At 45.0% G+C, this 26,748-nt stretch overlaps 2 protein-coding genes across 2 annotated transcripts in view; one reads left to right on the top strand and one right to left on the bottom strand.

Annotated features, from left to right (window-relative positions):
- The window catches only part of SMCHD1 (structural maintenance of chromosomes flexible hinge domain containing 1), a 165,034-nt gene that overhangs the window by 120,864 nt on the left and 17,422 nt on the right, over positions 1 to 26,748 (top strand). Inside the window, exons 36-42 of the mRNA XM_084620188.1 lie at positions 15,003 to 15,155; positions 19,738 to 19,864; positions 20,061 to 20,180; positions 21,828 to 21,913; positions 22,960 to 23,082; positions 23,332 to 23,522; positions 24,365 to 24,474. Of these exons, the coding sequence (XP_084476314.1) occupies positions 15,003 to 15,155; positions 19,738 to 19,864; positions 20,061 to 20,180; positions 21,828 to 21,913; positions 22,960 to 23,082; positions 23,332 to 23,522; positions 24,365 to 24,474 (910 nt within the window). The remainder of the gene's footprint in view (positions 1 to 15,002; positions 15,156 to 19,737; positions 19,865 to 20,060; positions 20,181 to 21,827; positions 21,914 to 22,959; positions 23,083 to 23,331; positions 23,523 to 24,364; positions 24,475 to 26,748) is intronic.
- Positions 12 to 5,467, bottom strand: LOC311516287 (uncharacterized protein). The gene is made up of 3 exons (XM_084620189.1): positions 5,265 to 5,467; positions 2,285 to 2,351; positions 12 to 1,524 (listed from the first exon to the last, which is right to left on the bottom strand). The coding sequence occupies exon 3, from the start codon at positions 1,474 to 1,476 to the stop codon at positions 550 to 552; it is 927 nt and encodes a 308-aa protein (XP_084476315.1). The 5' UTR covers positions 1,477 to 1,524; positions 2,285 to 2,351; positions 5,265 to 5,467; the 3' UTR covers positions 12 to 549.

A 26,748-nucleotide genomic window follows, 5' to 3' on the forward strand; every position in this document is an offset into this window, starting at 1 on the left:
CAGAACACAGCTTTATGCAAGCAAACAGGCTGGTCAGCGGAGATGGGCTGTTCTGCCCCCCCGCCTTCCACCTTCTCCTTTTATTATATTTCTCCCCCTAAGCATTACACACTGCTACACAAAGGAATGTATGACGTTGATTCATATACTTAGTTACCATCCTCTATCTACTACAATCCTGGTTCTCAGGCCTTGAGCCCAGGCTAAGAAAGCCTCCCACAGTTGCTGTCCAAACAATCAAGTTCTCATGGTTCATATCTAGCCCTTGTCCTTGGATAGAGCAATGTGTGCATTGCTTCTAGGAAACAGTCAGGGTGTGCCCCGCCTGCTTCCAGGTGGAATAGCTAAACATTAACCCTTCATCTCCCCGTTTTTTATTTATTGATAGTTGGCCATCTCATGGTAGCCGTCAATTTGTTTTGTCATGCTATTTAACTCCCAGACAGACAAGGACATAACCTGGGGAGCTTTCCAGGGCAAAATTTTACAAAGTCTTAACAAGGAAGGAATACGTTGTACACAGCAGCAGCAAAAAAATAAGCCTAATAATTACAAACACAAAATAACCAAAAGCTTAACATCTGCAATATAATCATCTAAAAGGGGTACACTTCTTTTACTACAATTGTGACCAGCAAAAGGCAATATAAGTGTCATTCTACTAAGACAGCAAAGGGTGCCATCACTTAAATTTGCAGGAATATAATTAAAGGTGCATGAACCACAAGTAAAAACCCATCCTGATGGTAGGATGATATGGCCATAATTATATAAAACATTAACAGCATGGGAACAATTTAAAAGGGGTTGAGAAATTTTTCGACAGCCCAAGGGCACCTTTGTACTAGTGCAGTTAACTACACGCGCACAGGTGACATTGTGAGCCCCGGCCGGGTACGGTGTGTGGAGGGATATAGCCGTGCGAGGCAGAGTATAGTTGGCCGGGCCCCAATTAGCCATGCTAGAGTACTGGGAGGAAAGATTAGCATAAGCAGAGAACAGTGTCTTATTCTCCATCTTCTCAGGATGATGACATACTGGAATAAGGCATGTACCTAACAAATCTCCGGCTGCTACAGAATTAGATAAACAAAAGTGGGTAACATTTGCTATGGAAGCCAATCTTTCCCATATGTTATATGTCATTCGGGCTTGTAACGGGGGAGGCACTTCCGAGCCAACCCCTACAGGAAATAGCAGGCACAAAAGGCACACAATCATCACAGAATTAGCAGTGATTTGGGCGAGAATCGCCACAAACAAAGTCTCAGGAGTCTCTGGCTGTTGATCTGCTGCCAGTCTTCGTTGGGCCGCTGCGACCAATGCTTTTACTGCTCCCCATGTCACGGGCTGGCTTGGGACGCTACGCCTCCTCCGTCTCCGTCCCACTGTTATCGACCCGGGGGGCAACGCGGTCTCCTCCAAGGTCAGCTGAAACTCTGGTATGGGATTCGACAGCCCCTGGTGCCATGCCATGTTGTTTAAGTGCCGGTCGCACACACCGAGCTGGAACCCACAACGGTCCTGCAGGGAGAGACACAGCAGCATATCCCCGACCCCAAGTGATTAGAGGTACTGGGCCCAGCCACTGTGGATCGGGCAGCTGACGGTAAAAGACACGCGGTCTTTCCAGTACCTCAGATTTGTGAAAATGCCGATCCGCAGGGGTCTGCTGATCTGCATTCAGTGTTAAATTATTTAAAGTAAACAAAAGGATATGCATTTGTTGTTAAATGTCTCCTAAGGTTCAGAGACGCAGCTCCCCTTGTTTTAATTGTTTATTTAGCAAGGTTTCGAGTGTGCGATTGGCACATTCAACAATGGCTTGGCCCGTGGAATTATAAGGGATTCCGTGTTTAAGACGGACGTCCCAGCGGGCACAAAAGGTGGAGAGGGCTGCAGAGCAGTAGGCTGGGGCATTATCTGTTTTAATTTGGCAGGGGCGACCCATAACAGAAAAGCAGGCCAGCAAATGGTGAATAACTTTGTTAGTGGCTTCCCCACATTGTGGGGAAGCCCAAAAGAAAGCCTGAATAAGTATCAACGGAAACATGTAAAAACAAATAGGGGCGGAATTGTGGCACATGAGTAACAGCCATCTGCCACAGCTGATTTGCTGCGGTACCTCGGGGGTTAACGGCATAAGAAAAAGTAGGAGCAGCAGCAGCACAGTGGGGGCAGGAACGAACAATGAAATGTGCATGATCAGCAGGAATGTGAAACTGCCGGGCCAAAACAGAGGCAGACTAATGCTTTCAATGGGGTCAGAAAAAAGGGAATTTACCTGACCACGCAACACGCGATCGGCGCGTGCATTGCCCTCAGTGAGTGGCCCAGGCAGAGGGGTATGACTGCAAATATAAGCAACAAAGTAAGGGAAATGACAAGTGGCAAAAAGGTGCTGCAAAAACAGGCGAAGGAGGTCTGCATCAACCTGAGGGGTAATGAGGGCAAGGGGTAAATGATCAATTACCTAATAAACATAATGGGTATCCACAATTAAATCAAAGGGACAATCAGCAAAAGGTTGAAAGGCCAAAATAACAGCAGCTAATTCTGAGGGCAAAGGGGGATGGTAAAAAAACAATCTTTTAAATCTAACACACAAAGTTGATCGGTTTGAGGAATTAAATTTGGATTTGGCAAGCCAAATTGCAAGGGGCCCATAGGTTGGATGCGTTTATTTATTTCCCTTAAATCATGTAACAGCTGCCAAGCACCCGATTTTTTCTTAATAACAAACACCGGGGTGTTCCAGGGACTAGTGGAGCTCTCCAGTCACTGTGCTTGCAAATGCTGCTGCACAAGCGAATGAAGTGCTTTTAGCTTTTTTAGAGGGAGGGGCCACTGGTCAATTTATACGGGCTTTAAGGATTGCCATACCAAGGGTAAGGCGGAGGGCACGGTGGATGAGGGAGGGTTTTGGGCCATCAGATGTTAATATCGAGGGTGGTGTCTAACTTTGTAAGTAAATCACGGCCCCAAATATTGAGGTGGACAGGGAGCACAAAAGGGCGGATTGTAGCAAGGGCACGGCCTCCTGGTTTAGAGACCGTGACCCAAGACAAACTTTGGCGCCCGGGTTTGCTACCCCCAATCCCCCACAACTCTTTAGAAGGAACTGTTGGCCAACTGACTGGCCACTCCGGATCACGAATCACCGTAACGTCAGCTCCAGTGTCCACCAGCCCTGTAAAAGGAACATCATTTAAGAGAAGTGTTAACTGAGGTTTCGAGGGGCGGACTGACATTGTCAGAGCAACAAGTGGAGAAGACGCGCTGTGAGACGGCGAGTGAGACAACGTCGATCCAAAGCCGCCTCCGCCCCGAGTTCGATCCTCGGCAGCTGGCACCTGATAGGGGACTAAAATCAATTGTGCAATTGACCGTCCACGCGGGAGCGACTGTGGAAGATGAGTCCATACCTGAACCTTAATAATGCCAGTGTAATCAGCATCAATGACCCCTGGAATGACAAAAAAGCCCTGTTTCCCAGCATGTGAGCGAGGGAGAACAAGACCTACAAAGCCGGCAGGGAGAGGTCCCGTCACCTGTGTAGGTATGGCACAGACCTCCCCTGGCAGCCGAAAGTCAGTGTCCTCCTGCATGATCAAATCAAGCCCTGCACTTCCAGCAGTCGCCGCCCTCATAGAGTCTATGGATTCCAAGGCAGAGGAGCGATTGCCTGAGTAGGAAACACCCCCGTTTGGCCCTGGGTTCGGGGGGGACCCGTCGCGCAGTTTCCCGACCCGCTACGACACTGATTAGCCCAGTGATAACCTTTGCCACACTTGGGGCACTTCTTTGAGGGTCGGGCTGGTGCCTTAGATGAGCGGCACTCCCGCTGAAAATGACCCTCCTTACCACAGCGGTAACAGCGCTTCCCCTCCTTCCCAGTTTTTCTGAGGGCGGCAGCCAGAACTCCAGCCTTGTGGGCTTGTGTGCCAATGTTCTGGCACGCCCGCAGCATGTCTGAGAGCTCTAAAATACCAGAGGCTTGTGCTGCCTGGAGAGCACGGTGGCAATCCTCGTTTGCATTTTCAACTGCCAATTTTAACAGGAGCTCGTGAGCTGCCTCAGTGTTATCCACCTGTCGGAGGATAGCCTCCTGCAATCTGTTGGTAAAATCCAAAAAGGACTCTGAGGCACCCTGACGGATACTGACAAAGCTTTTGGTAGGCTTGCCTGAATCTGGGACCTTCTTGAAAGCATGCTGGGCACAGGTGGAAATAATGGGGAAGACGGCCTGAGGGAGCTGAGACTGCATCTCAATAGTAGCAAACGGGCCCTCCCCTGCCAAATGCTCATAAATGATACCGCGCTCTCTATGAGCTTGGCGTTCTGCCATCTGCCGATACTCACTAAGCCAAATAACATACTGACTGGGTGACAACATCATGCGCAGCAGCGTTTTCCAATCCTCAGGGATTAGGGAGTACCCAGTACCCATCCCTTCAATGAGACCACGCACAAAGGTGCTAGTCAGGCCAAATTCACGAATTGCTTTCTTTACCTCTCTAACCACCGAGTATGGCAGAGTGTTCCAGGTGCCCACGGGGTTGCCCTGGTCATCATTCTGCCAGGTCACCGGGCAAACGGAGACCAGATCAGCCAGCTCCTCCGCTGTAAGATCTGATCGAGCTTTTGCTGCGTGAACCATTTGTTGCACCAGCGAAAGCTTCTGAGCAGATGCAGATGACCCTCCGGGGGGCCCCACGGGGGGAGGGTGATCACACACCGGCTCCGGTGGGGAAGGCCAGGGAGGCGGTGGTAATAGAGGCACTGGGGGCGAAGCAGGGGGAGGGATGGCTGCAGGAGCGGACGGGGGTGGCGGGATCGGCAGCCCCTCTGTTGGTGCTGGAGAGGGCCTTTCCGAGGCGACACGCTGTGTCGCATCGCCAGGAGGGGGGATGGCTGCAGGAGCGGACGGGCGTGGCGAGATCACCAGCCTCGCAAGGGAGCGCCTGTCGGAGGCGACACGCTGTACCATGTCGCGGCAGAGGTGCCAGGCATGTAAAGCCTGCACGGGCGCCCGAGGCTCTTCGTGCAATGTCTGGCCCAATCGCTCCCAGTCCGCTAGCTTAAGGCTTCCGGCTTCAGGATACCACGGGCACTTGGCACGCACCTCCTGTAGCAGGAGAGTAAGTGCTCGAGCCGGGCAGTCATGCTGAGCCTTACGCAGCAAATACTGCAGCTCATTGCGGTGTTGCACTTGCAAAGCAGAGAGGGAGCTTCCCATACTTACCACAATGAAAAATACTCACCGGGATCCACGAAGCGGATGAGTGACGCGTCTGAAACCCTTGCCGGGCGAGGTGAGTGCTGAGGGCCCCACGTTTGGGCGCCAGTTGTGGCGGTTCAGTGATGAGACAGAACACAGCTTTATGCAAGCAAACAGGCTGGTCAGCGGAGATGGGCTGTTCTGCCCCCCCGCCTTCCACCTTCTCCTTTTATTATATTTCTCCCCCTAAGCATTACACACTGCTACACAAAGGAATGTATGACGTTGATTCATATACTTAGTTACCATCCTCTATCTACTACAATCCTGGTTCTCAGGCCTTGAGCCCAGGCTAAGAAAGCCTCCCACAGTTGCTGTCCAAACAATCAAGTTCTCATGGTTCATATCTAGCCCTTGTCCTTGGATAGAGCAATGTGTGCATTGCTTCTAGGAAACAGTCAGGGTGTGCCCCGCCTGCTTCCAGGTGGAATAGCTAAACATTAACCCTTCACAGGTCTGTTCTTCTCAGCCCTCCGATCTGTCTGAGATTCCCTCAAGACAAGGCCTTGGCTGCCTTGAGACCCCTCTAGTTCACAGTCTTACTCGAGCCTAACAGCTTTGCTTCTTCAAGTGTCAGTTAAGGAATCCTAGTCACAGTAATTTACTTTGCTTGATTCTTATACTCTTTTTCCTCAAAGGAGTCACATGTCTTAAAAGCATTCCCAGTGGGCGTGTGGTTATTAATTTAGTATTTTAGAAGGAGCTAGGGGGATGGTACCGAACGAAACTCCTCAATCATTCACTCTGGCTCTCTGCATGGTGTCCTTGCTGTAAGGTCACTATAACCAGGTCAACCTGTGCTCCATGCTGGAACTTTATACATGTGATAATTACTTTTGCATGGGCCCATATTTGCAAACTAATAGGTTCAATATCGATTTCACACGCAGACTTTGCTAGTCCTTTATCAAATCTGCTTCTGTTTAAAGGGGACCCTCCTCCCAGGATCCTCTGCAGCCCTTCAGCCATGTCAAGTTATGTTCACACCATTCATTCAGTATGTCCACACTAATTTGGCACCATCCCAACATAGGTCTTCTACTTTTATTCCTTTATATTCAAGATGGTGAGAAACTCGCACCTTAAACTGTTAATCCTACAAGTTACTCTGGTGTAGAGTGTAACTCTGAAAGTAAGCCACATGCTCTAGATGGTGTACTCACACCCCTCTTCTCCCGCTACCCCCCCAAAAAAGAAAAGAGAACCAGATTATTACAAGAGCCACAGAAGGTGAGCTCTTCCATGATTGCTCTTTGTTCTGCTGGGGGAAAGATTTGAACATCTTGTTATCATTCCCTCGCATCAGCCAAGACACACTTGGAGACATCTTAACAAGGATGGATCAGTCCTTGGAATTCTGAAAAAAACAGATTGTCCTTGCCGATCAAGGACTCACAGGATGTAAGTCTAGAAATCTTCCTGAACCTACAGATGAAGTCCAATTCTAAAGGAAAAAAAACATGAGTCCCATCCCAGCTTCTTAAGAGGGTTAATCGTGTTACTTGGCAACTCTGACTCCTTCTGAAGAAAAATCTAAAGAGCTCTTTTAGAGATGTTCCCTTTCATTTCCTCTCCAATTAAGTCAAGTTGTGAAGAGTGTACCATCGCCTTCCTCCTTCCCTCCTTCCTTGCAGGAAAAATCCAAAACGGAATAACTAGAAAAGTCAATCCTCTGGGAATCACAAGTCACCACCCTCTTGTCCTCTTCCCTGTCCCCCCCACCCCGCCCAAATCTTCCAACCCCCCCACAAGGACAAGAGAACCAAGAAGACTGAAAAATAAAATCAGGAAAAAAAGCCAGAAATCACCACAGATTTTCATCTCCTTCAATAAGTTCTAGTTCTTCTTCGAGTGCTTGTTCACATCCATTCCACATTAGGTGTGCACGTGTTGCGTGCACGAGCGTCGGAAACTTTTCCCCTTAGCAGTTCTTATCAGGCTAGTGAGGCCCCCCACGACTGGCGCCACTGTACCGTGCATATATACCCCTGCTGCCCAACCCCCTCCAGTTCCTTCTTACTGTCTGTGACGGCGCTGGAACAACCTCTCTCTCTTGTATGAGAGCAGTCCCTTAGCCTTTCTCTTGTAGATAAAAAGGGTTTTTTTCTTTCTCTCCTGCTGGTAATAGCTCACCTTACCTTATAGCTCTCGTTACAGTGTGTATGGTAACACCCATTGTTTCATGTTCTCTGTGTATATAAAATCTCCCCACCATATTTTCCACTGCATGCATCCGATGAAGTGAGTTGTAGCTCACGAAAGCTTATGCTCAAATTTGTTAGCCTCTAAGGTTCCACAAGTACTCCTGTTCTTTTTGTGGATACAGACTAACACGGCTGCTACTCTGAAATCTGTTGTCAGTTAGTTAGCATACACTTTGTTGTGGACACTTAAGTGATTAGGTGCTTGGAGGCTTCCAACACCTGCCGCGGGCCCACGGGTTTAAGGCTTGTGCCACATGCCGCAAGCCTATGCTAGTTAGTGACCCCCATCGGCTCATGTCTATGTTATCTGGGGGAAGAACATCAGACTGAGCGGTGTAAGATTTGCAAGGCGTTCAAGTCAAGAACAAAAAAAGAAAAAGACTTCCGTTTAAAGCAGTTGTTGATGGAAGCCACATTACAGCCACCAGGCCTGGAGTGCCCAACACCGGCTCCAGCTTCCTCAGTATATAGTGCCCCCAGAGCCGTCAGGAGACCCGGCACCGGCTAAACACCGAAAGCTGTCGGCCCCACAGCACCAGATTAGGTCCCGGCACCGCTCATCCTCCCCGGTGCAGGCCATGGTGCAGCCAAAAGGAAGGCACGGACATTCCCCGCAGAGGAGGCCGGCGCCTTCCAAGGCCCCGAGCGCTGATAAGAGTGGAAAGGCCACTGTACCGGCGCCGGCACTGGCAGCTCCAGCGCCACAAGTCCCACCGAGCCCAGGCCTAAGTGAGCTCAGTGTGGACGATGGGCTCGAGAACTTAATGGATCAGCCCTCCATGCCTGGCACCTTTGAGGTGGCAAAGGACCACATTGAGCTGTCAGCGACGAGCCCCCTCCCGTACAGGGAGAATCCTCCGGCACCCATGCCACGGGTGCCGTCGAGGGGTAAGCTGGCAGTGGTGTGCCGTTCGAGGACACCGTCCCAGCACCGCTCCTGGAGTTGGTCCCGGTCAAGCTCCACGTCTGTGGACTCCCAGTTACCTGCGGCTCAGAAGGAAGTCGCGGTACTGGGAGTGGATCGGCACGAGGAATTAACGGACGAGGTACGATCCCCGGCACCGGGAGGAGTCGAGACGGCCCTCGCTGGAGGACTCCCGCAGGTGCTGATCCCAGTCCCGAGAATGCCAGTCCCAGTCCAGATCCCGTTCCCAGGGATATCGGTACCAGTCTCGCTCCCATTCCGTTAGGAGCCGCTCATCAACCTCCCGCCGGCACAGATCGTTGGCACCGCTGTGGCCTTCGTGGTTGGTGTCACCGCAGTCCGGCGCCAACTCTGGCTGTTACAGTCACTTGCACCATTCTCTGGACAGCAAGGACCCTCAGATGGGATGGCACCCCCAATGGGGGCTGCCAGGTCATTGGCCCTTCTGTACTCCTTGGGCCTATCAACAGCACCAAGGGGCCCCATCCAGGGCGAGCTACTCGGTGCAGCGATCCTGGTCCCCACACCGACGCCTGACAGCGCCGGAAGCCACATTATCTGGGCCTCCAGCGTCCCCCGGGGGAAACCAGAGAGAACAGCACCGAGTCCGGTGCGTCCTGAAGTCTCCCGCCCCAGCACGAGTTGGAGGCCCCTCCCGCGGGTGAAGGGGAGCAGGAAGACCAGCCAGAGGGGGCTGAGCAGCTGCTAACCTCTTCGTCATCCCTGGATGAGGTGGCGGGAACAGTGGTGTCCAGCCTCCACCCATAGACCACAGAGCCCACCAGGAGCTACTGCGTAGGGTTGCCCAGAACTTGGGGCTGCAGGTCGAGGAGACGGTTGAGCAGGAGAACCCCATGGTGGACATTTTGAGCCCCGAAGGTCCATCTAGAATAGCGCTTCCACTCATTAAGACCATCCAATCGAATTATAAGACTATATGGCAGACCCTGGCCTCCAGCGCTCCAACGGCCAAGAGTGTGGAGCGCAAGTACTTTGCCCCATCAAAGGGCTGCGAATTCCTATTTTGCCACCCAAGTCCGTGCTCCCTGGTGGTCTCGGCGGTGAACAAAAAGGAGCGCCATGGTCAACAGGCCCCGGCACCTAAGGACAAGGAGGCAAAACACCTGGACCTTTTTGGCAGAAAGGTGTACTCATCGGGGGGCCTTCAGCTGAGGATTGCTAACCAGCAGGCCATCCTCAACAGGCATAATTTTAATTCCTGGGCAACGGTGGGGAAGTTTAAGGACAACCTCCTGCAAGGTTCCCAACGAGTTTACGGCCCTGGTGGACGAGGGTAAGGCAGTGGCTAAGATCTCTCTCCAGGCCTCCCTGGTTTCAGCAGACGTGGCGGCCAGAACAATCGCATCGGGGGTGGTCATGAGGTGCTCGGCATGACTGCAGGAGTCAGGCCTGCCGCCTGAGGTCCAGAGTACACTCCAGGACCTCCCCTTTGAAGGGTCTGGGCTCTTTTCGCACCAGACAGATGCAAGGCTGCATAGCCTCAAGGACTCGAGGGCTACACTTAAGTCGCTGGGTATGCACACCCCGGTGATGCAGAGGAAGCCCTTTAAGCCGCAGCCTCCCCCTCAGCATCAGCACCAGCCTCATCACAGGCACGAGCCTTACCATAGGCGAGGCAGGGATAATAGGTGACGGCGCAATAATAACAATAATAGTGCGCCGGGCCAGAACCAAGGTCAGCACAAATCCCAGCCGGACACTAAGCCAGGCTTTTGAAGGTGCACTCGAGGACAGCGAACCAGACCAGTCACCGGATCTGTCCCCTTGTTTCCTGAACCACCTGGCCCGTTTCTCCCAGACATGGTCCAGCATTACTTTGGACCATTGGGTCTTACGCACAGTACGGAATGGGTACTCGCTGCAATTCTCTTCCCTCCCTCCCACCCCCCTTCCCTGTCCCTCTTCAGGGACCCCTCTCATGAGCATCTCCTAGAGAAAAAGGTTCACTCACTGCTACAAGCGGGGGCGGTGGAGGCTGTGCCGCACGGCCTAAGGTGGAAAGGTTTCTACTCCCAGTACTTCCTCATCCCCAAGGCCAAAGGGGGCCTTCGTCCTGTTTTAGACCTGCGAAAGCTCAACAAGTTGCTGGTCAAGGCGCAGTTCTGCATGGTCTCTCTGAGCACCATCATCCATTCCCTGGATCCAGGAGGCTGGTACGCTGCCATCGACATGAAGGACGCATACTTTCATATCGCCATCCACCCAGCTCATTGGTGGTTCTGGCACTTCACCGTGGGCCAAGAGCATTACCAGTTTGCAGTTCTCCCGTTTGGTCTAGCTGCGGCGCGGCCCCACGGGTGTTCATGAAATGTAGGGCGGCGGTGGCAGCCTTCTTACGGAGGCAGAGGGTCTGGGTTTACCCGTACCTCGACAATTGGCTCTTGGTTGATCTATCTGGAGCGGAAGGGCAGGGCCACATGGAGGTGGCCCTGAGATTGTTTTGTGAGCTGGGGCTCCTGGTCAATGTCCCCACCCAGGCAGGGACTCCCTGGACTTGGAAGTGACAGCCCCAATGGACATGCTGGACTCCCTGCAGTGGTGGCAGTCCCAGCCTGTGGTTTGCGAAGGCATCCCCTTTGCTACCCCACAGCTGGACCTGATGCTGGTGACAGACGCCTCAGACCACGGATTGGGGGCTCACCTGGGGGACCTCAGGACTCAGGGCTTGTGGTCCAGAGCAGAGTGGTCGCTTCATATCAGTGTGAAGGAGCTCAGGGTGGTTCGTCTAGCCTGCCAGACCTTTCACGTCACTCTGAGTGGTCACAACGTGACAATTCTGACAGACAACACTACCACCATGTTTTATAAAAACAAGCGGGGCAGGGCCTGTTCCTTGCCGCTCTGTCGCAAGGCTCTCCTACTCTGGGACTTTTGTATAGCCCATGCCATTCTCCTTGAGGCATCCTATCTCCTGGGGGTTCAAAACGAGCTGGCAGACTGCCTCAGCAGATCGTATCGCATGCACGAGTGGACGCTCAGAGCAGACGTCTTGCTTTCGCTCTTCCACAGGTGGGAGTTTACCTGGGTATACCTGTTTGCCACCAGCTGAGGGCTCTCACCTCTGAGCCACCATATATAGTGTTTTACAAGGATAAGGTTCAGCTCCGACCGTATATAGTGTTTCACAAGGATAAGGTGCAGCTCTGATCGCACCCCAAGTTCCTCCCTAAGGTGGTCTCGCAATTCCATTTGGGCCAGGACATTTGTCTGCCAGTGTTTTTTTTCCAAAACCCCATACGGACCCGAGTCACCACAGCCTACACACCCTGGATGTCCGTCGAGCACTGGCGTTCTATTTGGAGCACACCAAACCCTTTCTTAAATCTGTGCAGCTGATCGTGGCCATAGCTGAGAAGATGAAAGGCCTCCCGGTGTCAGCACAGGGGATCTCGTATCTTGGATAACAAGCTGCATCGAGGGGTGCTATGAGCTTGTAGGTGTTCCGGCCCCAGCAGTCACAGCCCACTCGACCAGGGCGCAAGCGACTTCCACTGCTTTCCTGGCACAGGTCCCGATCCAGGAGATCTGAGAGTGGTGGCTACTGTGTTAAGATAGAATATTAGAAAGTAGGACTAGAAGGGACCTCAGTAGGCCATCTATTCCAGCCCCCGCACTGAGGCAGGACCAAGTAACCCAGGCCATCGCTGACAAGTGTTTTGCCTAACCAGTTCTTAAAAACCTTCAATATCAGGCAATCCATAACCTCCCTTGGAAGCCTATTCCAGTGCTTAACTATCCTTAACGTTTTTCCTAATATCTAACCTACATTTTCTGTGCTGCAGATTAAGCCCATTACTTTTTGTCCTACCTTCAATGGATATGAAAAACAATTGATCACTGTCCTCTTTATAACAGGCCTTTCATAAATTAGAAGATCCTTTTCAGGTTTCCTCTCAGTATTCTTTTCTCAAGACTAAAAATGCCAAGTTGTTTTTTTTAACCTTTCCTCATAAGTCATGTTTTCTAAGTGTAGCAGGGCCCGCTTTGCTCCTGTCTCTGCTCTGTTCCAAAAGCCACTCAGAGACTCTGGGGCTCAGCAGTCACTGGTCCAGTTTATTTACAGTACCACCACCGCACCATATACAGCTTGGGGATTTCAGCCTTAAGGACTTCTCAGCCTCTGCATCCAGGAGGGAAAAGCTACTGCTCTCCTTCCAGTCTCTGGCTTTCCTCTGGCTTCCTTCCTCTGGGCCTGTTTGTAGCCCCGGGCCAATGAGTTTGTCAGCTGTTTCCCATTTGCCAATCAGGTGCAGGTTTCTCTAGCCAGCTCCAGTTTACGTCCCTCAGTTGGAACTGGCATGCCAGAGGGCTGGCTCAGGAGCTCCTGCCCAACACCCTTCACACTAAACTTTATCATTTTGTTGCTCTCTTCTGAATTCTCTCCAAATTGTCCAAAATGTGGGGCCCAGAACTGGCCCTGGTACTTCTACTGAGGCATCACCAGTGCTGAGCAGAGCAAGATGATTACCTCCCATATCTTACATATGACATTCCTGTAAATACACCCCAAAATGATATTAGCATTGTTGACTTGTATTTAATTTGTGGTCCATTGTAACCCCCATATCCTCTTCTGGAGTACTACCAGCTAGCCAGTTATTCTCCATTTTGTATTTGTGCATTTGATTTTTCTAGGCCTAACTGTGGTGCTTGCACTTGTCTTTATTGAGTTTCATCTTGTTGATTTCAGACCAATTTTCCAATATGTTCAGGTCATTTCAAATTCTAATGCTATCATCCAAAGTGCTTGCAATCCCTTCCACCGCGGTGTCAGCTGCAAATTTTGTAACTGTGCTCTCCACTCCATTATCCAAGTAATTAATGAATAGTATCAGATGCAGGACAGACCCCTGTGGCATCCCACTAGATATGTCCTCCCACTACTCTGAGTATGGTCTTTCAACAAGTTGTGCACCCACCTTATAGATCCTGCCAGAGAAAGCATATGCACAGACTAAAGCCAATAATAAATATCTCCCATCCAAAACGAAAACCTTCAGAGGTCATGAGGGAGGAGTGGGGAACTCCTGAAAATAGTTAATTAGCGAGCCTTGAGATTGTGCAGGCCCCAGAATGGAAGAAATGTGTCTTTGTGATCTCCACTGTTGATACAGTGGTGACATCCTTACCAGAGGATAATGGATAATTCCTGTTAAGAGGGATGTTTTTTCCAGAGATCCTGTAGACAGGAAGATAGAAGCCACCCTGAGAGAGAACTTCAGAGCCTTTTCAGAGCCCTAGTGGCAACCAAATGCTTTGCTAGAGTGTCAGTAAGTGATGTAATGTCCTAAAAATATTCAATGCCCACAACCATGGCAAATTCTGTCCATACTAAAGAAGATATTCCTAACTATAACATTAGTGATGAAGTGTTCCAGGGATTCCATGATCCTTGCTGTGAGACCAATGTCAACCAGTTCAGTGGTCAGATGCCAACTTTAGCTTTACACTCGGTCAGTAGATAACTTCTACAAAACAAATTTGAGTACCATTACTACTATTTCAAGTGATTATCCACATATTTCACTTCTGGTGCACATGTATACCATAAATGTGAGATCAGATTCTTTTAAGCTAGTAGCGTCTGTTGGTGCTGCCTCTCCATCCTTGATGTGCTCATGGTTCCAACCCAAGGACATAAAAGGCTGAGTCGAACAACCATCCCTCAGTTCCTTCTTACTGCCCATTGCAACAAGACAGAACCCCCACAGCATCTGTTTACTTTGCACACCATGCAATCTCTTGTTAGCTAGTAAGTGTAGATAGTGTATTTACTAGTTTGCTTACATGCCTTGGCCAAAAAAATTAAAAACCTTTATAATGTGTTAGGGAATACTCCCAATTCCGGAACTCTCACCAATATGGCTGAAACAATTCCCTGGGATTTAAAACTTGCCCCTTTTGTGATGCTGCTGTTCCACTCGATGTCCATTCTAGGTGCCTGTTTTTCCTTGGTGAGGGTTATCCCTGATAAATGCTCTGTTTATCTTTCTACAAATGAACCCAGAAAGCTCTCTCTACTGGAATGTTCAATGAAGGCATCTTCAGATCCAGGAGTGAAAAATCCTGTCAAGCCTGAATAGAAACTTTTGGCTAGTGCTCCTGTGAGCTGCAGTTCTACTCTCCAAGGATCACTGCTTTTACCTAGAACTTTACATAACAAAAACTAGCAGAGTTTCAAACTAGAAGAGTTTGAAAGGTTGTGTAACAGCACCACCTGGTGATTCCTTCTATAACAACATTCACCCTAAATCAAGGGTTCCAAAACTGGATTGCGCCTTCAGCGGATGGAGTCGTGGCAGTCCCTGGTGCGTGGAGGACAGCACTTTGTTCCGTGCAGTGTGACCTCACTCATGCTGTGCTCATGAGATCAAGCTGTACGGAGGATGTAATTTTGCTCTATAAAATGGCATCTTCAGATGATGTCTGGGGTCTTAGGAGGAAATAATTCATTAAAATGCGTTCATGCTGGCAAAGAGTTTGCGGGGGGAAGTTTGCTGTCCTAAATATTCAGTGCAAGTCTTATTCATGACCTACACAAATTCATTTTTATGTTTTCTTTTTTATTAAGGATGAATACAACAACAGTACAGGAAATAATTTGGTTGGCAAGGTAATAGCTGTAATTAAGAGTTCCAGTGAAGAAGATACAGAGATCCCAGTCTTTCAGGGGAAAGTTAAAACAATTGAGTTTCCATTTAACAGAGGATCTGCTGAAATTGTTGTAAGTGTTTTAATCACAATGAAAAATGCATTTTTATTTGAGGGTAACATTTCAGTCATTTTAATTAAATATTTTTTAATGGAATTCCTTGTTTTTTTCCATAGATTCATAGATTTTAAAGCTAAAAGGGACCATGAGACTATCTAATCTGACTTCCTGTATATCAGAGGCCATCAGATATCACTGTTATCTGTGTATTGAGCCCAATAAGTTGCTTTGACTAAAGCAGGTTGTCTAGTAAAGCATCCATTCTTGATTTGAAGACATCAAGAATCCACCACTTGCCTTGGTAGTTTGTTCCAATGGTCTGTTATACCCATTATTCAGAATTTGTGCTTTATTTCCAATTTGAATTTGTCTGGTTTCAGTTTCTAGCCGTTAGTTCTTATTACACCTTTCTCCACTAGATAAGAGCGCTTTTGTACCTGGTATTTTCCCCTCCTGAAGATTACATATGCACTCTAATCAATTCACCTCTCAGACTTCTTTTTGATAAGCTAAACATATTGAGGTCTTCTTGAAATGTAGAAAAGGAATTTGTGAGTGACAGCACAAGAAGTATATTACGCTCTTAGTCCTATAATAGTTTTTCTTTTATACTGAGCAATTTATTTAAAACTTTTCAGTGGGAAGGGGGGAAATTACTTAATTTCATGGAGTGCCATTCTCGAGGAAAATGCTGGATAGTGCTTCACACTAGCTTCTGGAAGCAGAAATTAAAAAAAGTCTCTCTCCAACCACTAGCACTTGGCCTCAGAGAGCCAGTTTGGCAGCCAAACTCCATTCTTCTGCCTCAACAGCAGAACTGACAGTGTTGCAGTCTCCCTCTGGTTATGCTATGAACCTTCTTTCTTTCCTGGTTATCTTTCCCTGGTTTTCAGCTGTCCTGCTTGTTTTTTTCATTCTGGCATGGTAAGATCCTACTGCTTTGGACAGGAACTCCTGTTGTACCCCTCTCTCCCTTGAGGGAATGAGGGAGTACTTCTGTAGTGACCATCTTCAGCGACCCCTGTATGTCTTCTCCTTCCAGTAGCAGGTTGACTTGTAAAGGTATATCTGCATTGCCAGGTGAAGATGTGATTATAGCATGGTTTGGCATACCCCGTGTTAGCTTTAATGTAGCTAGCACAGGTAACAATAGCCGGATGGTGGCACGGACTTCAGCACAGGCTAGCAATCAGAATACCAGCCCTCGAGGGCATGTTTACACTGCAGCTCGGAGCTTACCTGCCAGCCCAGATAGACTTGTTTGTGCTAGCTTAGCTAAAAATAACTGTGGATGTGGTGGAACTCGCAGCAACTCAGACTAGCCCATCTCACTCCTGGGACCAAGCTTGGATGGCTAGCCCAAACTGCTGCAATTGCTGCAGCATCTATACTACAGTTTTTAAAGTGCTAGCAAGTCTGTCTACCTGGGCTGAGAGGCATGGTCCGGAATGCAGCGTAGACATACCTTTGAGGGCTGATACTCTGATTGCTAGTCTGTGTTGAAGTCCATGCCTCCACATCTGTCCTATTATTGTTACCCATTAAAGCTAACACAGGTATGCCTATCCATGCTACAATCATACCTTTACTTGGCAACGTAAACATAGCCGAATAACCACCAGTGCTCCCATTTATAGTATCTGAGAGCCTTTTGGTTTCATATAACTTAATGTATATGAGTAGACCTACCAAACTCAATGGGTCTATTCATGTGCATTAAGTATTTGCAGGATTGAGGTCTTTGTTAGTTATGAAACAGCTTTTTACTTTTTATTCAACTGTAATTTTGCCTCAGAAATTCAGGGATATTCTTAAATTTTGACAGCATTCCATAGAATCATAGAATATCAGGGTTGGAAGGGACCTCAGGAGGTCATCTAGTCCAACCCCCTGCTCAAAGCAGGACCAATCCCCGACTAAATCATCCCAGCCAGGGCTTTGTCAAGCCTGACCTTAAAAACTTCTAGGGAAGGAGATTCCACCACCTCCATAGGTAACACATTCCAGTGTTTCACCACCCTCATAGTGAAAAAGTTTTTCCTAATATCCAACCTAAATCTCCCCCACTGCAACTTGAGACCATTACTCCTTGTTCTGTCATCTGCTACCACTAAGAACAGTCTAGAGCCATCCTCTTTGGAACCCCCTTTCAGATAGTTGAAAGCAGCTATCAAATCCCCCCTCATTCTTCTCTTCTGAAGACGAAACATCCCCAGTTCCCTCAGCCTCTCCTCATAAGTCATGTGTTCCAGTCCCCTAATCATTTTTGTTGTCCTCCGCTGGACTCTTTCCAATTTTTCCACATCCTTCTTGTAGTGTGGGGGCCAAAACTGGACACACTACTCCAGATGAGGCCTCACCAGTGTCAAATAGAGGGGAACGATCACGTCCCTCGATCTGCTGGCAATGCCCCTACTTATACATCCCAAAATGCCATTGGCCTTCTTGACAACAAGGGCACACTATTGACTCATATCCAACTTCCCGTCCACTGTAACCCCTAGGTCCCTTTCTGCAGAACTGCTGCCGAGCCATTCGGTCCCTAGTCTGTAGTGGTGCATTGGATTCTTCCGTCCTAAGTGCAGGACTCTGAACTTGTCCTTGTTGAACCTCATCAGATTTCTTTTGGCCCGATCCTCCAATTTGTCTAGGTCCCTCTGTATCCTATCCCTACCCTCCAGCGTATCTACCACTCCTCCCAGTTTAGTGTCATCTGCAAACTTGCTGAGGGTGCAATCCACACCATCCTCCAGATCATTTATGAAGATATTGAACAAAACTGGCCCCAGGACCGACCCCTGGGGCACTCCGCTTGATACTGGCTGCCAGCTAGACATGGAGCCATTGATCACTACCTGTTGAGCCCGACAATCTAGCCAGCTTTCTATCCACCTTATAGTCCATTCATCCAGCCCATACTTCTTTAACTTGCTGGCAAGAATACTGTGGGAGACAGTGTCAAAAGCCTTGCTAAAGTCAAGGAAAAACACGTCCACTGCTTTCCCCTCATCCACAGAGCCAGTTATCTCATCATAGAGGGCAATTAGATTAGTCAGGCATGACTTGCCCTTGGTGAATCCATGCTGACTGTTCCTGATCACTTTCCTCTCCTCTAAGTGCTTCAGAACTGATTCCTTGAGGTGAGGCTGACTGGCCTGTAGTTCCCAGGATCCTCCTTCTTCCCTTTTTTAAAGATGGGCGCTACATTAGCCTTTTTCCAGTCATCTGGGACCTCACCCGATCGCCATGAGTTTTCAAAGATAATGGCCAATGGCTCTGCAATCACATCCGCCAACTCCTTTAGCACTCTCGGATGCAACACGTCCGGCCCCATGGACTTGTGCTCGTCCAGCTTTTCTAAATAGTCCTGAACCACTTCTTTCTCCACAGAGGGCTGGTCACCTCCTTCCATCTTGACTAGAAGTATAGCTAAGGGTAAGTACCAGTTAGCATCATGAAACTGATAATCACATAGGTTTTCACTGATATTTTGAGTTTTGTGAACATGGAGAAATGAGGAGAATGGGGAAACAATTTTGATCTATAATATCTGTAACAGAACTTAAATTATGACTTACTAGAATTTTTGTTTCTTAGTAGTTGCTGACCAAATATCTATTTGCAATATCTTTTTGAAAGTCATTGAATTTCTCTAAAGGTTGTGTTGTTTTATTTCTTCTTGTATTGGCAACCTCTAAAAAGTGGCTTTCTTGTTTGGTTACGTAGAAATCTCTCCACGTTAACAATGGAGTTCAACATTAGGTTTATTGTGATCATCACTTATATAAAGCTTGAGAAAGATGCTATGTATGTGCCGTTATTTAAGTTTCACCCAAACTAATTTTACTTTTATATCATTCTTGATGGTTGTGGTAATTGCTACATTAAACAGTAGGGAAAAATGAGGGTTTTAATAAGAAATTATTGAGAAATAGGATGGTCTAAAAATATAGTTTTTGGAAACGGGTTAATTTTCATCTTAGAGAAAGTGCCCTTTAATAATAAAATGACTTCTCTGTTAGAACTTTGTTAACACTTTGTTCATTCACTTGGGACCTACTGTCTATTTCCATAGTAACAGCAGCAACTTTAACTCAGCATTGGGAGATAGGCACTTTTGTTACCTGGGTTTATATATTTGGCCTCATTTCCCATTGTGTTTGCATTGTTTTCACATGATACAAATGCACTCTAATACTTCCAGGAAAATTTTACTTATGGGAGAGAGTATAAGGTATATTTTTTCTAAATGTTTGATCTTACTGAATTCTACAACTACAATTCTTTAACAAAGTACAATTCTTTGTTTTTAACAAAGTAAAACTGATATTTTAGTCCTTAAACTTAAGGTATAGAGTGTTTAATCTTCAAATTTTTATTAAGAAAAGAAATTATAAATATTGTTAATTAAAGATAAAAGATAGTTATTGATAAATTTCAAAGTCAGTATTTAAAACATTATCCATATTTTATAAATAGTACTTAGTCAGCCATATGAGATTTGACTAGGAAAAATTCATAAGTCAAATTTTATTTGTTGTGATACATTTGTGCATATTATATGATGTACATGTGTGTATATTTGTTTCTACAGAATCTAGTACTGGCAGAAAACAGCCCTGGAAGAGATAGCACTGAATATATTCTTGAATTTGAGGCAGACTTACCAGCTTTGGCAAAACCTCTGGAACCATACCGTCTATCATTTATGTTTTACAATGGTGAGTTTCAAAAGTAGCTTCAAAATACTTCTCATTCCTAAAATTTGACTTTTATTTCACCCCCAGAAAAATCCATGTTGGTTTTGGGCATCTTTTTCTCTACATCAAGCTATGTGACATTTATTATGTACTTCTGTTAGTATTGTTAACTGAATGTTGCTGTGTTTAAAAAAAATCTATAATTTTATTTATTTAGATTTTAAGAAACAGCAGCAGATGACAATGCTTACAAGAAAGAGAGACGAACTATCTAAGTCAATAGCTGCATACAGAAATATGTTTGATACCACTGAGCAGCTTGTTACTGAAATGAAATGTAAGTCATGTCATTTACATATATACCTGAAAAATAAAAAAAAAATATGTTTCGCAGGAAGGAAACTAGCTTTTTCCTATTATCATTTTGATATTAAAGAAAGTGGAACTATCAAAATAAACCGTAAAATTTGTCTCCTCATTTTTTAATTTTAGAAAAAAGTAGTGTTTGTTGCATTGGGAGAAAAGCATCTGGTTATTTGAGTAGGTGTACGCATAAAAAGTCTAGCAGTTACCTTGACATGAGGCAAAATTCCTTAGGCCAAAGTTTTCTAACATGGGTGTCTAAAGATGGGCACTTAAGTCAGTGGCCTAATTTTCACAGCTTCTGAGCACTTTCATTTCTTCAGTGAGAGCTGTGGGTGCTCAGCTTGCTGAAAATCAGATTGCATATTTAGTTCCCTAAATATAAATGTAGGGACCTAACTTAAGGCCACCACTCCCAAAAGTGGATACCTAAAGTTTCATAATGTAATTTTTCTCCTCTCACCCTAGAGACCATAACACCGAAAAGTATGAATCCAGGTTGGTTGTATGTTTCTGTGTCCCTACAGCAGACATAGGGGCATACACAAAAAAAGATGTACATAAAAAAAGATTTTATAAAAAGAGGTAAAGGAAGAAGCTGTCAATTAGATATGTAGGGAAGGCTTACATGAAAGAGTAAGATAAGTACTCACACCTTCTTTTCAGCTGTTTGAAATGGGCCACCATGATTACCACAACAAAAGTGATTTTTCCTTCTGCTGATAATAGCCCACTTTAATTGAAGTGTCTTATTAAAATTGGTAAGGCAACCCCCATCTTTTCATGTACTCTGTATATATGTCTTCCTACTGTTTTTTCCACTCCATGCATCTGATGAAGTGGGTTTTAACCCACGAAAGCTTATGCCCCAAAAAATGTGTTAGTCTTTAAGGTGCCACAAGGACTCCTTGTTTTTGCTGATACAGACTAGCATGGCTACCACTCTGAAAAGTATACTTATACACTTTTGGTTATTCTTAAACTTACTTTGTTTGCATCAGCCTTCTTATTGACCCAAATGTTTCATTTGTTTTATATGCCACATATTTTGAACTCTTCCTCTCATTGTTAATTGCTAATATAAGACAAATGAAGAATATTGATAAATTATAAGAAACATTTGCTCTTTGCAGGACTAAGATCAGGGTTAAATTCCATAGGTATAGTTCTAATGTGGGCTCTCAATGCACAGCTGGGTTTGAATACTTGTGGTAGAGGAACTTTTAGGAGCGTTCTCAGATTTTAGACTTTTCTGTCTAAGATAGGAGATCTGGACACGAGCTGTGCACTATGCACTATTTTTAAAAACATTTTTGTTTTGATTTGTTAGACTGAATGGAGAATAAGACAACAAAATTGTTGGGTTTACTACTTTGTTTTCAAAACTGTTTCAATATAATTGGGAAGCACTCATTTGAAGAGAAATTGTTTACGGTCTGGCCAAGTCCAGGAGCTCTTCTGATCAAATCTGAGGTGCGTCCAGTATACACTGGAAAGCACTTGTAATAGAAGTGTCTCTGACTAGGGGAAGGAATACTCCTAGAAGAGAACTCATTGGTTAATACATTTACCATTCCACCATTACCTACCACGCTAAGTGTTGTTTATTAAATTGTTTCAGATCAGGTCCAGGAAGCTGAAACAAAACAGTCTCACCTGAAGAATGAATTGAAAAAGCATCACATTGATATTCCGCAGACAAACATAGTATGGCCTTTTAATTTCCTTTTTAATTGTTTATTTCACAACAAGCAACATATTTAACACTGTACAAATAAAGCCAACTGTCAGCTTGTGTTATATCAAAGAATCAATAAAATGTGTAATCCCTACATACTTATCTACTAAACTTAAAAGTGTAAACTTGATGGGTCACTTATATGAAGTAGTGCCAAACTGTGCTTAATCCCTTACATAAAGCAAGCTTTCATTTACTGTTCTGTCAGTATGCCTGAACACTTATTTGAAGGGACCATTTCTGAAGGTGAGTAGTTCGCTGTGTCTGTCCAGATGCAGTCCTTGCTTCTCGGCAAAGACTATCAGTAGAACTGCTAGTTTTGAGGATTGCTATTTTATAATATTATACAGATAGTTATACATTTCACACATTATTGATCAAGGCTGAATTTAAATGAGTAATTTAGAGGTTCGGTACAATATCTCCCTTTATCAATTTCCCTGAAAGATCAGTTACTCTTTAAAGAATCTATTGAGACATCTTGCATTGGTAAAGTTTTGAGGTCATTATTGAAATAATTGAATATAGAAATGAAGGTTATAAATAATATATAATATTTCATCACAAACCAATACAATTAATTGTTTTTCTATGCATTCAACAGTCTGGCCAGTGGGTTTCCCTCTATTAGCGTAACCTTTAGGCAGAGAGCCTAATTGTAGTCTTCCAAAATTTTGTTCTCACAACCCAGCTACAATCCTTCCCTCTGTCTCTTGCACTTTCTTCAGTTTCTCTTATGTCTTGGCTTAAGGCAGGCACCTTCATTTCCTTAAGAAGCAATCAACCAGTCTGACAGATAGAAAAATGAAATAGGTACCTGAATTCTTTCAGCAAAAGGACCATAGTTGTGATGCCACCTCTTCTTCTCCTCTGACACCAACTAGAACAGAGCCATACTAAGTCTGGTCCAGATTGTTGTATGCTTCACAGCAGAAACCTGATTTACAGCTAGGTAAAATCTTTCTCTGCAAGATGAGATGATGTACAGGTGTTAACTTTCAGTCTTAATTTACAGTTGCAATACGTTGATTCTCTCATAAAACAAAAGATGTTGGAACAGGAAGGAGTAAAGAAATCTCCAAGAAGATCATGTACCCTTTCAAACTATCCCAAAGACAATCAGGATATTTTAGGAAAGGTGAGTTTTTTGTTAGTCCTTTTCACAACAATTTCATGGTGAAGAACTTCAAGCTGTTCAGTCAGTAAGCTCCTAAACAAGTTTCCAAGTAAACTCTGGAAAAGCAGCCTCCTGAAAGTGGTGCCAACAGCATCCCATCAAAATTACCCAGTTATTGTGATGAGCCTTCAATTGAAGAGGGATTGTGGTTAACAGAAAAAACATAAATGATCTTGTTTCCAACAAGTATTCTTTACTTCTGTTGTGCAGATTGCACATTTAGCACAGATTGAGGATGACAAAGCAGCGAAGGTCATCTCTTGGCATATGGCTAGTGATATGGACTGTGTAGTCACCCTAACTACTGCTGCTGCTCGTCGTATCTTTGATGAAACCCAGGGTCGACAGCAAGTCTTGCCTCTTGATTCTGTTTACAAGAAGACTCTCCCGGATTGGAACAGGTAAAGGAAAAAAATTTTGCTATTGTTTTCCTGGAAAACTTTTCCCTCACTATATTTTTTTTTTTAATTTTGTTTAACCTTTATATTAGCAAATAATTCTGATTAGAAAATGTCTTCACAGTCATATTAACTAGCAGGAATGTAGCTTAAAATATTAAGTAATATCCCAGTTTTGTAAATTTAACTTTGTATTGTTACTTTCTATAGAAGCTTTTCTCTTATAGTACAGGAGACCATATATAACTCCTTTACAATAAACAAAACATTGGATAATGTTATGGTACATAGAATTAGGTATTTGGACTTTATCACTTAGTACTTTGAGATGGACTAAACCCTAACTTTTTCCGTTCAAATCATGAGCATGTTCCCGGAAATCATCTGTAGTCATTCAAATTACTATACTGATCCATTTCCTGGAAGGAGAAGATGCAATGTAGAATTTCAGGTTTCAGCTATGCCCCAAAAGGAAACTAAACTAATCAATTTAAATAGATAACGTTACATACATTTGCTTTTTAAACACACTTGTACTTAAGTATTTTTGGAGGGTGGGAGATAAAACAAAAAACATGATTTTTCAGCTGTTTGTAAAACAGTGTATCAAATCTGGCCTACACAGGACTGTTACAATCAAAAGTAACTCTTTACATCAGATCAATTATATATCACTAAGAATTTGGGTTTCCTCAGGTAATATGTATTAATGTTGGGAACTTCCAACTCCTGGTATTGAAGTGTTAATATGTAGATCAAGTACAGTTTCGTGTTTCTTATTAGTGTGTCAAAAACAATGGTAGAATAAAATAAAACGTAATTTGTCTTTTTTTTTTTTTAACCAGGACTCTACCTCACTTACGAAATGGAAGAAATCACTTCAGACCTATTGGAAACCCTGTCTTTGCCAGGGATTTGTTAACATTTCCAGAGAATGTAGAGCATTGTCAGATAGGTAAATGTCACTAAAGAAGTATTATCTTAATTTATAAATGGAGGAGACACAGAAACCATACCAAAGCATATAGTGAGTGATCGCCATTAAAATCTTTACAATTTTGCCTTTTATCAAAGCGATCACATAACGTGTTTAAAGAGAGAATGACGTTAATGTTAATTTGAAAATGACAAGAATATTTTAACAATAACCACTATCACCAGTCTTCATTCTTGATTTTCATTCTCCTACTTTCTCTTCCATATGTTTAATTTTAAAACAAAAACTTCAGCATATCTCATAACCTCCCGTTTGTTTCAAAATAATTGGATTAAATCTTGATATATGTTTTTAAAATATTTCCCAAAGTACCATTTTACACTGTTTGCTGTTCCTTGTCTTTTCAAAACTATGTAGGGAATCATATCACCTCAGACCAAGATACATCCTAGCTGGATTATACATAGTCATATGTGTGTGTTCGGTACCTGCATCCAAAAAGATTTTATCCTTCAACAGTTTCACAATATTTTAAATATATTAACTTCCTCATCATACCTTTTCTAGCAATATACTATTTCAAACCGCTGCTTCCTTAAGCTTTTAAAGATCTACTCCAAAACTAAACATAATCTGATATTTTTTAGCACGTTACCAATGTTGAAGCATTCCTCTCCAATATTCATCAAAAACCAGTTTTCCTCCAAATCTTTTCCCAAAGTTATGCGTCTGCCTTCAGCATTCATTTGACTCAGATTCTACTTTTCATGAACATTCAAATGACAGACTGTTGCTTAGGGATTGGCAATAGTTTTCTGGTGTTGCAATATTACAATAAACATTTTCCAGTGTAGTCTTCCAAGGGAAGTTGTAGAAACCAAATTGCTTGAAACATACAACAGAAGACTGAACAAAGTTGGACACTTAAAAAATACTTTGTAGGGCATAGTCCTTTCCTGTCAGGGGAGTGGACTTGGGGAAAAAAAATCCATGGATCTTTGATTTCTGTGGTAATGTATGTTTCTAGCTATCTAGAGGATTAACCAATCAAGGGCGACATTAAAGAAGGACTAGAGAGAGCACTCCTGGAATAAGAGTTCTTTATATGAGTCTTCACAGCAGTTGTAATCAGTTGATCTGCTTAAATTAACACAAGTGCAGTAACCTTACTTCTCTTCTGAAGATTTCAGGAGATAATGTTGTCGGGGAAATATACTTCCAGATAAGTAATCTTTGAGTAGCGTCCTTATGGATGCTCCACTTCAGGTGTGGCATTTTTTCTTCGATTGGAGATTTTCAGTAGCAGTGCCTGTTCAGCCCATGCATGCCTACACAGAGGCTATATAGGGCTGCATGGGCCAATTGTCCTCCGTTCCCTCTCAACCACCTGGACTGGAGATGGAGTATTTAGCCTGCCCACTTGGCTGTTTGTTAAGCTTGCCTTCTAGTTTAGTTTAGCCCTTAGTAGTGTTTTATTTAGTTTATCTCTTTCATTTGGAGGGTCTTTGTTTTAGTCCTCATTTTTCCTCTTACTACCTCCGCCCTCTGGGCGGAGAAAGGAGGGGGCGAGGCCCTTTTCCTCCCTTATAGGGGTATGCTGGGATCACCAGGATTCAAGCATTGTCTCACTTTCCCAAACACTATCCTGCTCCTTGACAGACATTCCTGTTATATTAGTTTCTGGGGGACATGTACATCCCTCAAAAGTGTAACTCCTGTGTAACCCTCAAGAGCAGGGCTAGAAAAAAGTGGACAGATCAGACTCAAAGTTTTCAAGATGGAGCGCTCTCTTCATCATGCCTCTGATCCAGGCACCAAGTGAGCTTATTGCCCAGTCTGTCTCGGCACCACATTCGCCCAGACCTTTGAAGGAGAAATAGTCAAAAGGTACTGGGAAGACCTCTAAGAAAAGGAGTTCCAGGTCTCCTCATAGACAATCTATCTCAGAAAGATCTGTTTCCACTGAAACTAGCTGTTTCTGAATCCTCCATCCCTTGTTGGGTACTATTAAAAATTCAGACTCCTTCAGTACAAATAGGTCTCCAAGTCACTGAGTTCATCTAAGAACTACGGTTCCAAACATACTTTGATGCCTAAACAGTCTTTTGTACCACCTAAGCATGACTGGAGCAGCAGGGAGAAACAGTCCCGCTACTAGCAGGGTGGTGCCAATGGACCCTCCTATGCAACCTTCAGTGCCTAGCCACATGACCACCTCAGTACCACAGAAGGTTAAATTGTCTCAGGCTTCACACTCTTTGAGGCATCCAGTATCATTGGTACTCTCAATTC

Source organism: Lepidochelys olivacea (assembly GCF_965140295.1).
Source record: "Lepidochelys olivacea isolate rLepOli2 genome assembly, chromosome: 2".
NCBI classification, from domain to species: domain Eukaryota; kingdom Metazoa; phylum Chordata; order Testudines; family Cheloniidae; genus Lepidochelys; species Lepidochelys olivacea.